The 16179-nt window shown below is 34.1% G+C and overlaps 1 protein-coding gene across 7 annotated transcripts in view; it reads right to left on the reverse strand.

Annotated features, from left to right (window-relative positions):
• The window catches only part of LOC134229395 (collagen alpha-1(XIII) chain-like), a 32282-nt gene extending 25160 nt beyond the window's left edge, over nt 1-7122 (reverse strand). For 2 of the 7 annotated variants that reach the window (XM_062711140.1, XM_062711144.1), the window contains exons 1-2: nt 6119-7119; nt 5487-5571 (exon numbers count right to left, since the gene is read on the reverse strand). In XM_062711140.1, coding sequence (XP_062567124.1) covers nt 5487-5571; nt 6119-6373 — 340 coding nt within the window. In that variant the 5' untranslated portion in view covers nt 6374-7119. Of the gene's footprint in view, nt 1-5486; nt 5572-6118 lie in introns of all 7 variants that reach the window. The other 5 variants (XM_062711142.1, XM_062711137.1, XM_062711139.1 and 2 more) reach the window with 5 other exon arrangements.
• Between the last annotated feature and the right edge of the window lie 9057 nt (nt 7123-16179).

The following is a 16179-nucleotide window of genomic DNA, read 5'->3' on the forward strand; positions in this document are numbered from 1 at the left end:
AACTGAAGATATATATTTTTTTTTTCTTCTCTTATTTTTTTATGAACATAAAAAACTTAATTGCGAAAAAAAAACATTTCGAAAGTAGATATACGTTATAAAATGGTTTCAAACAAGATTTGCAAGCTTTGGTTATGAATAATCATGTTTGTGTCTTTAAAAATTATAAATGTATCTTAAGATTTGACCAACATAATTCTTAGAAATTCTTTTATGATATAAGTGTTTCAAAAATATATAATCTATTACTTAGTACTTAGAAAGGAATTTTAAAAAATCTTAATAGTTAACTGATATATCAGATGAAGCATGTATGAAAAAGACTTTGAAGAATTTCTAAGTTTTTTCATTCATAAATATTAAACGAAACGGCGAAGTGGGTTAAAAATAGAAACTTTAAATATCTTCTAAAACATTAAACTCTTAATTCTCTCGTCATCCCAAGAGATGGATGAGATATGTCATTCGACATTCTTTATGCGATTAAAGAAATTTCTTAGATGAAATTTCCAAATAACATAAATTGTTGCTGATGAAAAGTCAAATCGTTCCCTTGCTTTGATAAGGAAAGAAAAATAAACTTATAAGTGAATTTGCTTGTTTAAATATTCATGATTTCATTTTCCTATAATCGTTATCGTGCAAAGAAAAATAATCTTACTAGCTTAAAACGTCAATAAAATTATTTAACTTTTTCTAAATTTATATCCCTCGACAAAACTATTGAAAAAATATGAAATTATCAAATTCTCATTTGTAAAACAAAACATTTTCAACAAAACCTGTCAGCTTTCGAACAAGTATGTAGAAATAAGCAGCATCTTTAGATAATCTGCCGGTATCAATAAGACAAACTCGGCCATTCTTCCACGTATTCATCTGTCAGTATTCATTGTAATGCATGGACCTGTATTCGGTTACAAAACCAGAGCTCTCGTTATCAAGTTCTTGTCACAACATGGCGGTTCCTTGTTGATTATTGATACCAGAAGCAGTTTAGTGGTTTCTCATTAATCAAAATAGAATTCTCTTCGAACACGTTGAGAGGTGGTCCAGCGAGGCTACCACTGGTTTTACACCTTCATATCCCGATAAAAGCAACTTTAAATGAGACGTTGGCTTTCATTTTTGCTCTAGAGCGACAACAAACCCTGGTACTTTTTATCATGTATGCATTTAAGTTGTTTTTGTCAGACAAGTGTTTGACGTTGTTTTTTTTTCCATTTTTACTTCTGACCTTGTACGACCTTAAGGCGCGGAGCATACCCAAGGAATTCCAGGTTTTGATACTAAAAATGAATTATGATTGTTTTCTATTTATCAATAATGATGGTTACTTGTGAAGATTGCAAACCATGTATTGGCAAGAAATAGAAAAACAAAACAAAGATTATTATAGAAAGACCATCTGTTCTTCACACGGTGAATACATCGCATTTATTTCTAGGTGAAAGGTTAATGATTTTTATTGTTTATACGTTGAAGTTGTTTTGCCATTTTAAACAGCAAGTTGGTGTCAATTTAATTTACCCTACATACAGCTATAGGTTATAACGATACTCAGATATACCGACAATGTTTTATCAGTTAGCTAACTAGTTATTTTTATTCATATGTCAATCGATAAATTTCGATGAACTTGATATTATAAAAGACACCAGAGTCTCTGCCACATCTGTTCCATATTTGGATGTTTTGCTGTCTATAGACGACTAGGGCCGACTACCAACTAAACTGTATAACAAATGTGATGACTTCAACTTTTCTATCGTCAACTCTCCTTATCTATGTATTTTAATTCCACTTTCACCTGCTTACGGTTTAAGTTTGTGTCTCCAAGTTATTGGCTACTCAAGAGCTTGCTCTGAGAATGACCAACTTTTAAAACGAGGCAGGCTTTTCACTGATAAGTTGATGTTACAGGGATTTCAACAATCTCGTTTAATGTCAGTATTCATGAATGTTATGGTCAATATAATTATTGTGTTATTAAATATGGCCTACCATTATGTCGTACCGTATTCCCCATTTTCAAAAGTGAGTTATCTCCCCTCAAAATCGGAACTCTTCAACACTAGCATAACTTCCGCGGACTACATGTTACGATAATCCAACAAAATAGTAACTTACACGCTGTATTTAAAAATTTTAAAAGAAGGAAACGGTGTGCTTTTTTATAAGATAATAAATTATTTTATAAATCGTTTTAGCCCCCACCCCCTTTCTAGAAAGCTATACGAATTAGCCAGGCACGTAGCATCGTCTTTAAAAGTCGGGGGGGGGGGGGGGGGCAAGTTTGAAAAGAAATATTTTTTTTTACCTGGAAAAGTTGGCAAGCAAAGAAAAACCTTGCCCAAAGTTGAAAAAACTTATTTCAGTACCAGTTCCTTGGCATCCAATATACATTTCCCTTATATAACTTTACCGTAGTATAAACGTGTGTGTGTTAGATTTTAAACATTTTTTATTAGAAAAAATAATATTGGGAAAAAAGTGGGGGTGGGGCTAAACCCCTTGACCCCGCCCCCCCCCCCGCCCCCCTCCGTGCGTACAGGTACAGAGAATATGTAAATGGGTTGAACAGTTGCCTATCCATAGTTGTGAAAATTAAAAATTATTGATTTTTTAATTGTGAATTCAATAAAATTACGGTACATATATTTGTACATGTATGTCAGTTACAGGAGTCTCTCTCTCTCTCTCTCTCTCTCTCTCTCTCTCTCTCTCTCTCTCTCTCTCTCTCTCTCTCTCTCTCTCTCTGATTGTTTTTTACACACGTTGCAAAAAAAGAATAACTTATAAAAATAAATACATGTACTTACACTGAAAGGATTTTAAAAAAATAAATAACACTTGAGAAAAGATTGTTTTCAGTTAATTAACGAGAAATACGCTAGGAAATTATTGTATCAATTTCGTGTTTCTGCTCTCAATTCTCTATAAAACAAAATGTGTATTTTACGCATGGGAATATACATGTACATATGGTTGATCCTACACTAAAACTTTGATTAAATGCAGCTCAGACTTTATTAATATGTAACAAATATAATCGATGCTATTTTAAAGTCAAACATTGTTACATGAGCTGCACATGAGATTAAATTATTCATTTAGAATTCCATTCAAAGTTTTAATACTATATAGTGAATCAATTATTTTACAAATTTCTAGAAACACGGTTAATTCAAATGAATTAGGCCTTTAATTGTCACCAAATGTGTTCTTGTAAGTAAAAGTTCTATGTTATTACATACAATCGAGCAAAAACGCAGTTTTTTGGTATCGGTCGCGGAAGTACGAACTACTGCTGTATATATATGCAGCGTTTTCAGAGGTAAAACTGTAGATTGACATGTCATCAGTCTCCAAATAATTGCTAGAGATACAAAGAAAATATGGCTGCAGCAGACTAGATTAATTCGTAAAAACTTTATAACTAAAAATTTGTTCCGCACATTTTGTAAATAATGATGATGTTATCAAACATCCACTACCGAAAATTAGCTTTTTTTTTTTTTTTTTTTTTTTTAAATAGGTATATTCGAACTATGTATACGGCATTTTATCAGCCTTAATTTGTTTTTTTTTTGTAAAGGGGGGAATTTCACACACAGCACCTTATTATAGTACTACACAGATTAATACAAATCCAGAAAGAGACTATGAGTGGGCAATTTAAAAAAAATACGAATCAGTTAAGATTTCTTTTTATTCACAAACACAATAACATTTTTCGATATGACAGAGGCATACACCATGAACATGTTTACATCAAGAACGTCCGCGGAAGTGACTTTATTTATAGCGCATGCGTATTAAACACAGGAAAAGAGTTCCCTTCAGGGGAAATAACTCACCTTTTGAAAATGGGGAATATTGGCTGACTTGTTTCATGCCAATTGTACTTCTAGGCCTTTGTTTTTTAACTGAATATGACTACTGCATGATCAATAAATACGGCTTAAGGCGGTTAACAGGGGGTGGTCACTTCTCCTGGCACCTGATCCCACCTCTAGAATTTTTAGAAGTCTGTATTTTATGTCCTTTTCACATAATATTTGCATTGTTTATTGACTTTTTTTCTCGTTATTTTCACCTATTTTACAAGTATCATAAACAAAATTCTAAACGTAACAGAATAATCTCATTTATATGCCAAAAGGAAACTCAAAGAAAATGACATCAAAAGGGATGTTTAAAATCATTTAAAATACCCGTGCTTTAGTTACATGTGCTGATTTTATTGCAGACATTGAACGTCGTTTTTACAATAGAATGAACTGCAGGTGCTGTTGTGATAAGATCTCGTAAAATAAGATGAAGTAAACACAAATTACCGTCATCAAATTTGATACCTGTTTGAAAGAGGTTCATGTCTTGTTTATGGGCTACTAAGAGGTTGTAATGGTTTCTTATTACACTGTAGCAAAAGTTCAGAGTATTCAGACACGGTACTCAAAACCAGGGCCACCAACTACCCTCTCTCTCTCTCTCTCTGCGTATGTCTTGCAGACGCAAAACATCAACAATTTCTCAAAAAGCAAAAACAATATTTCGCACTTTTCCAAAATGAGTTTATTCAATTAGGAAAGCGGATTAAAAGTGCTTAAACCCTAAACACAGGAAGCGCATTTAATTAGTGTCTACAGACCTAATTAGACGTTCAAACTTCCCATTTTTTAAACAGGATAATCCACAACACAAGTTATCTTTGACATGCAGAACTCAAGCATGTCACGGTTCGACGACATTGAGGTTCTAGTTAGCGCGGGACACGTGAGGAGATGCTATCGCGCGCGTGGATCTGCTCGGTGGGGTCGATTATAAATATTATTAGTTAATAATAAACTGTTAGCTAAAAACTATCTTCTTCAATGTAATCGAATTGAAGAGGATCAGGATTTAAGTCGCAGTCAATATATTAGATTCGCAGTTCTTATCTCATAATACCAGTAGAGGCTAATTACTTTACGTAAACAAGATTCTTGTTGAGACAATCCAGATCATAGCGAACTTCACTTGAATTTGTATACATTCTAACGTCTACTTTTATCCTAACGTTGTTGACATTTTTCTTTCTTCATCTTTACGTCAAAATTACGCCACGTTTGAAATGAAGACATTGCCTACAATCTTGTCCTTGAAAATCTGAGTACATTTTGGTAATATTTAAAGGTTCCTTAAATCTAGGACTTTGAAAACTTATGTACCTTGTTATACAAATATCCATTGTACCTGGCAATGAATGAGCAGTTTCGTGACTTGATCGTGACAGAGAGAAGAGGTGTTAATGGCTGAGTCCCCTCAATTCTATCAGCAATTGCAAGATTGTGTACATATATAGACATGTAAAATATCGGTGTCATTTTTAAGTGTGGAAATGCTGCAAATAAGTTACCCAGTTTTAATTTATGGAACAACCAGACGTGTTTTGGTTGCAGCCTTGACCTCTAGCGTGCGTGGGTGGGTTAATTAGTACTCACCTCGACAGGTACATGACTGTCTTTTATATCGAGGTTGGGAATGCGTGTAGAAGTTGGGTAGCTGCGCCGTTACTAGTTGCAGTTTCTACAAAAATAAAATTTTAATTTTGATTAATTTAAATACACGTTTTCCTTTCCTTTTCTTGAAAGAACAACATACTGTATACGGTTTCTAAATCCTCAGACTATTTTGAGCTTAATCCTACGGAAATGGAATAAAATCAAAAACCACGATAATGCTTTTATATACAATTCAGAAATAGTAATTTACGTGTTGTTTTTTTTTTACTTGGATAATGCAGTATTGATATGGCAGGTATTTCGGACATTTCATTCTCAGCATAGGTCACTGTTGTGCGCTTTATAGATACATGATATTGGGCTCCAAGAGTCGGACACACAGGTATCCCGTATCGGAAAAACTCAAGTACTGGTAATTAACGTGATGTATATATCCATCAGTTATTGAGGATATATCTAAGCTTATATGTCTGCTGAAGAGATTCTTATCAGATTTACTCCACATCGCTTCAAACAAATTCTATACCGTCTCTTCGCGGTTACTGAACAAAATTTATTTCCTTGAAATTGCTTCAATGGAAATCAAGAAAAATCACTGCCATGATACGTACCTTGGAAACTTCCTCTTCAACTTTGCTAGAAATTATATTCTCTCTTTCAGATTTTAATAATTGTAAATCCACTTCAAGTTTGTCTACCCTTGACTGAAGGGAGATAACTGTATTCTGATAGGACACTAACGTCCATATTGTAAATCCAAGTAAAATCACCATAAGGGATATGGCAATCCCGGAAAACATCCAAAGAGAGCACCGCAGACATTTGTCTGTCTGTAGTCGTGTCCTCTCAGGTCTGCCTTTCTCCATGTTTATTCTTTAAGATTTGAAATCAAAGTCCTTTAGAATTTTTTTTCGAATGTCGCTAACTCATTTCAACAAAGGCTGTAAAATTACTCCACCACTTTGTAAATCCATGGAAGAGAAGTGTGTGATAATCCTGAATAAAAGCCACAATCTTTGAGAAGATGATTTGATAAAAAGCCCGTTTACTTGGGTCGCATGTTCCGGTCCTATACACACTGAATGAATTTTAACTCGGGATACAGGAATCGAATTTCACCGTTTTCTGACGATGTGTCGCACATTGTAAACATCTATTATATCCAGTCATATTAACTATCTCTTATTAAAATAATATAATGGGATTTCGATATAGTTCTACAAAAACTCCTAAGCTGCTATCCGCCGTGATAAAATAACACATGGTTTGGTCGAAAACACAGAAAGACGGCAATGTTCCAGCATAAGAATCTCAGAGAGCAATAGCGAGCCTGATACACAAAATATTTAACTTCCTCCTCGCTATCAGTTATCTTTTATTTTTTAAATCAAGATCTAAAAAAGCAAGCTGTGATACCTCCGATTTGACAACATTTCATTGATTTCATGTGGATGAGTAATGGCGGCATAATGGGACGATTGCGGCGCAAGTTTTGAGATATTTCGTGAAATTTATTGTTCTATATCATAACCATGCACACCAAAAACACTAGGAACATCTGTAACACGGGAATAAATTGTCAGAGCTGCCAACTGTGCAATTCACACAAAACACCTCAAGGTGCATTTGCAGTATTGTCGCTTTCCAATCCTTAATACCTCTAATCTGGCAGCATTTGATTCAGGTGCCAGGGTTCTATGAGAATGCGCCTTTGGACAGTATAAGAGTAGGTTAGCCAATTTCTCTTGGTCATGCATTCCAACAATTAAGCCAGAATGGGTTCAATGGTCGACAGAGGGATATAAAAAGAAATAAAATATTACAAATGTCAATTTATCAAAAAGTTTGTGAAAACAAGATGTGTTTGAGAAACACTTATGCCCCATATCTTCTTATGGTAGTTTACGGCGAAGGTTAAAGTTTCTCTCGTAGGCCTAAAAGTTAAACTTCGAAGTCAAAGTAAAAAAAAAAATGTTGATACTCGAAGAAAGGACTTGTGTCAATGAATATACCTTACAATTTGAAAACTCAAATGCAACAATCAATTGAAAGTTATAAACAACGGGTTTTTAGTAAGTCAAACTCCAAGGTAAAAGGGTCAAAATGACTTACCAAAAGAAAGGCCTTTTTAAATAAGAAATATACAAGTGAAAAAAGCCCTTGTACAAATTGTTCAAAAGTTACAGCCAAGATTTCTAAGTTATTCAAAAAGGAGGTAAAATCCCAAGTTCAAATTGGTATCCGAAGTAAGGTTTTGTCACAAGGAAGACACTTTTGAAAGCCCTAGTACTTACTGTTCAAAAATCGATAAAAGGTTAAAAACTTTTGCCATAACTTTAGACTATTATAAGTGCTTGGGCTTTCATACATTATTATTAATTGTGATAAGACCTTTCCTTGGATACAAATATTTTTTTTATGAACTCAATCTTAGATACTGGCCCATTTTTTTTCAAATAACTTTGGTCTTGATTTTTGAACAGTTAGTCCTGGGGCTTTCATATTTTGCATGTATATTTTTGTGTCAAAGAACTTCCTTAGGATTTTAACAATTTTGACTTTTTGACCTAAACCTTAGGGTTTGATTTACGTTTGAAATCCTTAACCTTGGTAATATCTTTTGAACAGTTGATAATATGGCTTTTGAAATTTCACATGTTTGTATCCCGAATCAAGATCTTCCTATGGATACTAGTTATTTAGCCATATGACTACACAGTGCGACCTTGGAGTTTGACCAACTTTTAAAAATATAACCATAACCTTACCTTTTAAATGGATGAAGCCTCGGCTTTCAATTTTTACGGGTATATTTACTGAGACGCATCCTTTCTTTGGATAAGAATATTATTGATCTTTGTCATTGACTTTGGAGTTTGACTTGCATTTGAGAAACTTAAATTTGAAATAAGCTGGGAGTATCAGTGTTTCACCACACATCTTGTTTATGTACCATGCCTATTTTGTAAAATGTAGTTTCCCTCTATTGGGTTCCATCTCGCTCCTTGGCTACTGGAATTTTTAAACTACCTGGAATAATTAGATAGCAATCAAAAGGGTTCCAAAAATTTCTGTTTTATTGCATGGAATCATGTTCTCATTGATCTAGTTTGTCTTACAAGTCTAATTAAAACTAAGTATGCCTTTATTATTTGCCTTTCCTTGTGATCTTAATGAAATTTTTTCTTATTCTTTTGTAAAAGGATTAAATCTAGAAACTTGTAGTTACACAATGAGAATTTTATTATGTGTTGTTCTTTAAGAAACATGAATGAATGAAATCTTGAAAGCGTCTCTTATTGAGCTAATTAAAAATTGTAACGTGGAAATTCTGTTATGTTTTTATACACTTAATTTAGTGTTTTATATCTTTTGATTCGTCGTAGATATAATGGCTTTCGTATTTTATGTTCCTTTCCTGTAACAAGGCAATATTTGGATACAACACATTTTACCATTTGATTTTGACACACTTTTGCAAAAATATTACCAAACTTTAACCTTGACCATTACTTTTGAACAGCTGTTGCAATGACTTTCATACTTCACATGTGCATTTATTGTGACAAGACCTAGCTATACCGTCAGGTATAAATATTTTTGACCTTTTGACATTGAACTCAGAGTTTGACCCATTAACCTTGGGCATAACTCTTGAACAGTAAGTATTATTAGTGCTTACGTACATGTATTTCATAGTAATATACCATGTGAAACCTCACTTTGGATACCAATTTTTAACAATTTTGACCTCTGAGATTTCATACTGAGTTGACAGGGTTCCTTTTTAAGTCAGTCGCAAGATTGGGTTGTTTTTTTTTATCGAACAAGATCTCAAAAGTTGCATGTTTCTGCTAGGGAAACTATTAACATTTTATTTACCGTTATGACCATTCATGACAATCTTTGACGTCACGGACAAACCTTTTTTTCCAAAATGATATATTGTTATTTAATCAATTTAATTAGATTGCTATTTGATATTTCAAAAATTATGCTCTGGGGAAATCTTTGAAAGTCAAAGTTACATAGGAAAGTAATTAGTCTGATGTCGTACTTTAATCTGAAATAGCAATAAAATGTGTATGTGAAATGTTGACGCCCCTGTCTGTACGCTCAATGTCAAGGTAAAAAATGTTCAAATGTAAGTCATACTACATGATCAAGAGTTCAAAAATATTGCTTTCAAGAAAAAAAGACGTATAACAATGTTTAAATATGTGACTTACGTATATTATGATAAATATGATAAAGAGTAAAGTTTTAAAATAAAATGTAGGTCATACTCATTTAAAATTTATGGCAAACGTTTACGTTATTCATAATACTAGTAGGTCAAAATCAAAGAACAAGGTTAAAAGGTAAAAAAATAAAAGAAAGATCTAGACAAGGGAATACACGGGTGAATTATAATAAAACATATGGAGATAACGAACTGTATTCAAGATCAAAAGTCCATAAAACAATACAAAATAGGAGCAGAGCAAACACGAACCTCCAAAACATCAGAGGTGGGATCAGGTGCCATGGAGGAGTGAGCATCCCCTGCCGTGTTCTCCTTGTCATGATCGGGAAACAACGGAAAAATCCGTCGTCAATTCTGTGTATAAATAATGGACTTACAATTAGTATGAATTTGACTCATTGGTAAGTTGTATATTTGCTGACAATGTCATTGTTACTTTTCATTATACTACTTTTCATTATACTACTTTTCTTTATACTACTTTTCTTTATACTACTTTTCATTATATGCTACTACTTTTTCGTCGTTATTTGTAGTCTCGATCATCCAGACGCTTGTCTATAACACAAATTCGCTGTTCCTAGACTGGCAGTACGAAATCGAGGATCAGACAGGCAAGCCAGTTTAGGTAGCATAACATTATTTCACTTGGGTTCACGTCAAATCATGGCAAAATAATCTCAGAATCTTCCCTTCCGATTCGGGCATTTTGATACGAGAATGGAGCTGAATTTTTTTATGAGATGAAAAACAACATGTAAACTTCCTGTATTGACCAGATTTATTAAAATTTAGTGCGTGCTGATTTTTCTATATACTGTAAAGAGTGGGGAGTGATTAGGCCCTGGACTAGATTTTCAAACACCTGCTCGACTTCGACCGAAACAAAAAAAATCAGTTAGGTCATTCAAAACATTACTTGAAAAATGCTGGCCCCGGGATCTTGAAACATCTTAGGCTTAAGTCGATCAAAATTTTTATTTTGTAATAAAATGTTGTAAAGTCAAGCACACCAGAATTAAAATATTTTTAATATTGTTTCACAGAGATGTTGTTATGTGCAAATGAAGATATAAATTCCATAATTAATAAAATTGTCGATTAAAAATTTGACTTAAGTCTTAGTTACCGGTATGTTTTTATGATTCTGGAGCCAGGAGTTTAAATTCAATGTTCTTTGTTCATTATTGTATACAATATTGTTTACGCATGGTCTCTTGAAGATATATTATCGATCGAAAGAAATTATATAACATATTATTTCTTTCCGCTTTTTGAATTTATGCAAACCACGTCAGACAAGCTTTTTAGGAAAGCTAATAATTGTAAAGATTTTAGTACCAAAAAAAAAATAGCCATCCAGCAAGGCATGCAAGTTTGTTTCGGTCGAAGTCGAGCAGGTGTTTGAAAATCTAGTCCAGGGCCTAATCACTCCCCACTCTTGACAGTATATAGAAAAATCAGCACTCACTAAATTTTAATAAATCTGGTCAATACAGGAAGTTTACATGTTGTCTTTCATCTCATAAAAATTCAGCTCCATTCTCGTATCAAAATGCCCGAAGGAGAAGATTCCGAGATTATTTTGCGTCAGCCATGATTTGACGTGAACCCAAGTGAAATACTGTTACGATACCTAGACTGGCTTGCCTGTCTGATCCTCGATTTCGTACTGCCAGTCTAGGAACAGCGAATTTGTGTTATAGACAAGCGTCTGGATGATCGAGACTACAAATAATGACTAAAAAGTAGTAGTATAAAGAAAAGTAGTATAAAGAAAAGTAGGATAAAGAAAAGTAGTATAATGACAAATACCATCATATAATGACAAAATACCATCATATAATGATAAAATACCATCATATAATGATAAAATACCATCATATAATGACAAAATACCATCATATAATGATAAAATACCATCATATAATGACAAAATACCATCATATAGTGATAAAATACCATCATATAATGATAAAATACCATCATATAATGAAAGTTCTCCACATAAAGCAGTTAAGGCGTTCCATAGTTTTTGTTCATACGTTGAGCATGCTCTTGCGTATCGAATCAACTGAGATATATAAACTTCGTATGCATATGATGAAAGTATATTCGTATATTCCTGCATAAGTAAGGGAAGTTGTAAAGTTAAAGTCATCACGTTTATCATAGAGTTTGGTTGTTAGATTACCATTAACGTCTTTTTCAAGTAAAATATCCAAATATGAAACAGATGTATCAGACTCTTTTATCTCAAGCTCACCGGGATATATTGAATCGACATAAGAATGGAAATGACCATTATTAGTTGACAATACGTCGTCGATGTATCTAAATGTCGAGTTGAAGGCCACAGCAAGTGTTTTCTTCTTTTGAAGTTTAAGATTTTTGGAAAAATTCTGCTGTACAAAAATAGGTCTGCTAAAAACGGGGCGCAATTGGAATCCATGGGAATTCCAATAGATTGTTGGAAGATCTGGTCTCGAAAAACCACATAGATATTGTCAATCATTAACTCGATCATCTTTTTACGGTCAACTTCAGAGTAATTGTGTGTACAATCAGAATGTTTTAAATTAATAACAAAATAATTTTGCAAATGACCAATGACAAGGAACAAGGTAAGTTAATTTTCGAGTTCCATTTTTATTGCCCTTGCTCTGGTCGTTTAAAAGTTAAGACCAAGTTTAGTTTGTCCAATTTTTGCAAAGTATGTCGAATTGCTAATATCCAAAGAAAAGTCATATCACAATGGAAACACGTGTGAAATATGAAAGGCCAAGTGCCAATCATTTGAAAATGGTTACATGTATACACAAAGTTTAAGTTTTTGCGGACAAACAGATTAACAGACATCAGACGGGTGGGCGGGCGGGCTAACGGACATAAAATTATTTGAGTGCAAAAAGTTATCTGTGGAGGATAAATTCGGCTATCATGGTTCAAAATAAATCGCTCCATAAGCTTGAAAAACACATTTGTCTCAGAATGGGTTAAAAGGAAAATTACAGAACGATCGAGAAGCATCCGAAAGATTGCGAGGCGATGAATGAGGTGTTAAGTTTATCAACATTTATTTAAACAGAAGGATTTAGAACATTCTGGGTAATAAAACAGTCGTAAAGTGATATTTTACATTTATTAGGTGAAAACGAATTTGAGCTTATGCAAGAGCCTGGCAAGGAACAGTAACTCCTGAAATGATAATTTATACTAATGGCATGGAAAATATATTTAAGGGTCTGACACTTTCTAATTGCAGCAATTTTTGTAAATACTAAATATGTAAGGCCCTTTAGAACTGCATGCTAAATCTGTACACTTTGCATCGTGTATAAATCACATTCGGTCGTCAAAGATATTTTGAGCAATTTCAGCAAGAAAAATTCTTTTTTTTTCGTTCGATTATTTCAAATTGCTACATAATTTGTTAGCAAATCTAAGTTGTTAACTTAAGTTGTTCTCCTGCAAGGGGAGATAATCAAGAAAGGTCGAAAATAGGGTGGAGCCGTTAGAAAAGTCCTATTCTGAGTCAGAAGAGGAAACTTCCTTTCTGACTACTGGTAGTATATGGCGTTGATTTTATATCGATCCCGATGCAAGTTAGGTCACTTCGTTTCGTACAGCGCTAACTCACGCCGACACCCACAAACATTCAAGATTGCGTTACTATATTATCCCTCCAACTCTGTTGCGAGAGGATAATAAACTTGAACCTTGGTCATAAGTTTTTAATGATAGGAATACTGTATAGGGGAAAATAACTCGCGGTGTTAATATTCGCTATATTCACGGTGTTAATAAATCCGTGAATTCAAGAAACAGTGAATAAATTTTCAATAATCTCCATATTTTATTTGGAAATTTGAGAATAGACTACGATAGGTTGATATACATATTCATGCAGTACAGTAGCCATTTCAGTAATTACGAGTAGTACTTGTCATTCAATTATTTTAATTATCACGCTTTACTTTAATTCAAATTGAGAAAAAATAGCCTGTATTTGTTAAAAGGCAGTTCAAATACTAATAGCCAATGCTACATGCTTTATCAATCAAAACACGTGGGTCATGGGTTTGGTTACCCGTGCGTAACTAATGTTATCACGTGTATTTGTTACCTGCATCATCATGCATATTAGTTTTTATTGACATTTTGGTTTTAAAAAATCATTCAATTAAATATCGAACTAAATGAAGATGTTGAAGGATATATTATTTCGTTGAACAACATAAACACATTTATTTCCGTCCAGTGGTTTTTCGCCGCGTTGTATTAAAGATCCTAAGTGCGCAAACATTCATAGTAATAGCATATACGAAAGTCATTTATCAAATAAATTTTATGACTAATTTATTTGTAAAGGACAATTAAGTCAACTTTTAGCGCACTTGTTTTAATTAATTATTTATTAAATCTAACAATTTTATATTAGCCTACCCCGTTTTTCGTGAAATAAAGACATAACGCTTATTAATGTTGTTTACATGTAGCTATTGCATGGATTACACGGATATAGACAAGTGAGGTAGCTTTTATCATAAACCATTTCCGCGAATTCAAGAAAACGCGATCGTATCAGATGAGAGAAAAACGTGAAAATTACAACCCTTGAAATTAATCCCCTATACAGTAATTGGAATTACAACTCTTGTATTATACAAGTGAATTCACAGTTTTAAAAAATGTGACAATTCCTTCCATTGGGTACCAACAATTTTGACCCTGTGTCCTAGACCTTGGAGGTTGAGACTTTAATAAACCATTGACTTTGCCTATAACTTTTTAAACGGTTGGTGCCAGGAAGTAGTATTTCGTATTTCACTGCTGCAATTCATACGGCAAAACCTTTCGTTGGATACCATCAACTCTAACGCTTTAGGAGTTTGACCCACTTTTAAACAACTTTAACCCTGGTCATAACTTTTGAACAGACGTTGCGAGGACGGTAATATCTCACATGTGTATTTCTTGTGGATTCTTTGGTACTCACTTACTTACTTATCCTCTCTGTGCCCCGGAGGACGCATGAGGCTGTTCAACAAAGAACGCCACTTACGGCGGTCACTGGCAACAAACTGCCCCTCCTTCCAACTGTTCCAGCCCAGTTCTTCCCTTTCTCTCTCAAGAGAGCGTTGCCAGGTGTTCTTTGGTCGTCCTCTTTGTCTCTTTCCCCCAGGGGCCATGTGAGAGCTGTTCTAACGTGTGAGTTATCTTCCCTTCGGAGGATGTGGCCTATCCACCTCCATCCTTTTCTTTTGATGGTGCTTGATAGAGGTATGGATCTTGTTCGTTCATATAGTTGTTGTTTAGTTATCTTTTCAGGCCAGTGCATTTTAAGGATCCTCCTTAGGCATTTTCGATGGAACGTATCAAGCTTTTCGTCATCTTATTCTGTTGTTCTCTTTAGTTCAGCTCAATACAGCAACACAGATAGAACATTTGTGTTGAAGATCTTAAGTTTGGTCTTTGTGCTGTATTGTTCTGAATTCCATACCTTGGCAAGGGATGCAAAGGCGGTCCTGGCTAAGCCTAGCCTTCTCCCAATATCTGCCTCAGTTCCTCCGGTTTTGTCCATTGTGACACTCAGGTAGAGAAATGTTTCAACCTCTTCTATTTCTTTATCATTCAACCTGATGACATCCTTCTTCTTCCCATTTATTCTCATGCTTTTTGTTTTTTCAACATTAATTTTTAGGCCTGTATATTCCGCAACATCATGTTATCTCCCGGTCTTTTCCTGCATGTCGCTGTGTTTGCTGGAAATAAGTGCAAGGTCGTCTGCATAATCCAGGTCTTCTAAAGTGGACATAAATTTCCAACGTATGCCTCTCTTCTTATTGTTGGCATTTCTCATTACCCAGTCTACCACAATAATGAACAGGAACCCAGACATAACACAACCTTGTCTCACTCCTGTCTGCACCAGTCTGTTGTTCTCCCGTTCTCTTTGACACAACTAGAACTTCCATCGTATAATTTCTTGATGATATCCACATACACGCCCGGAATTCCATACTGCTTTAGTATGTCCCACAGTTTCTCTCTTACTATGCTGTCAAAGGCTTTTTTAAAATCTATGAAACTTATGTACAGTGGTGATTGCCACTCTATAGATTGTTCTAAAATATTTCTTAGAATGTAAATCTGTTCTGATGTTCCTCTTCCTCTTCGATATGCAGCTTGCTCTGGTCTTAGTCTGTCCTCTAATCCATCTCTAATTCTCTCAATCACTATTCTGCAAAATACTTTAGATGGCACTGATAGTAGTGATATTAATCTATATTTGTCAAATATTGTCAGATCTCCTTTCTTAGGTACTTTGACGATGAGCGATCTCTTCCAGTCTGTTTGTACTTCTTGCTCACTGATGATTCTGTTGAATAAGTTTGTAAGCTTTGATGTTGAATATGTTACGTT

This window comes from Saccostrea cucullata, unplaced genomic scaffold, assembly GCF_032062105.1.
Source record: "Saccostrea cucullata isolate Sc308-1 unplaced genomic scaffold, CSIRO_AGI_Scuc_v1 ctg368, whole genome shotgun sequence".
NCBI classification, from domain to species: domain Eukaryota; kingdom Metazoa; phylum Mollusca; class Bivalvia; order Ostreida; family Ostreidae; genus Saccostrea; species Saccostrea cuccullata.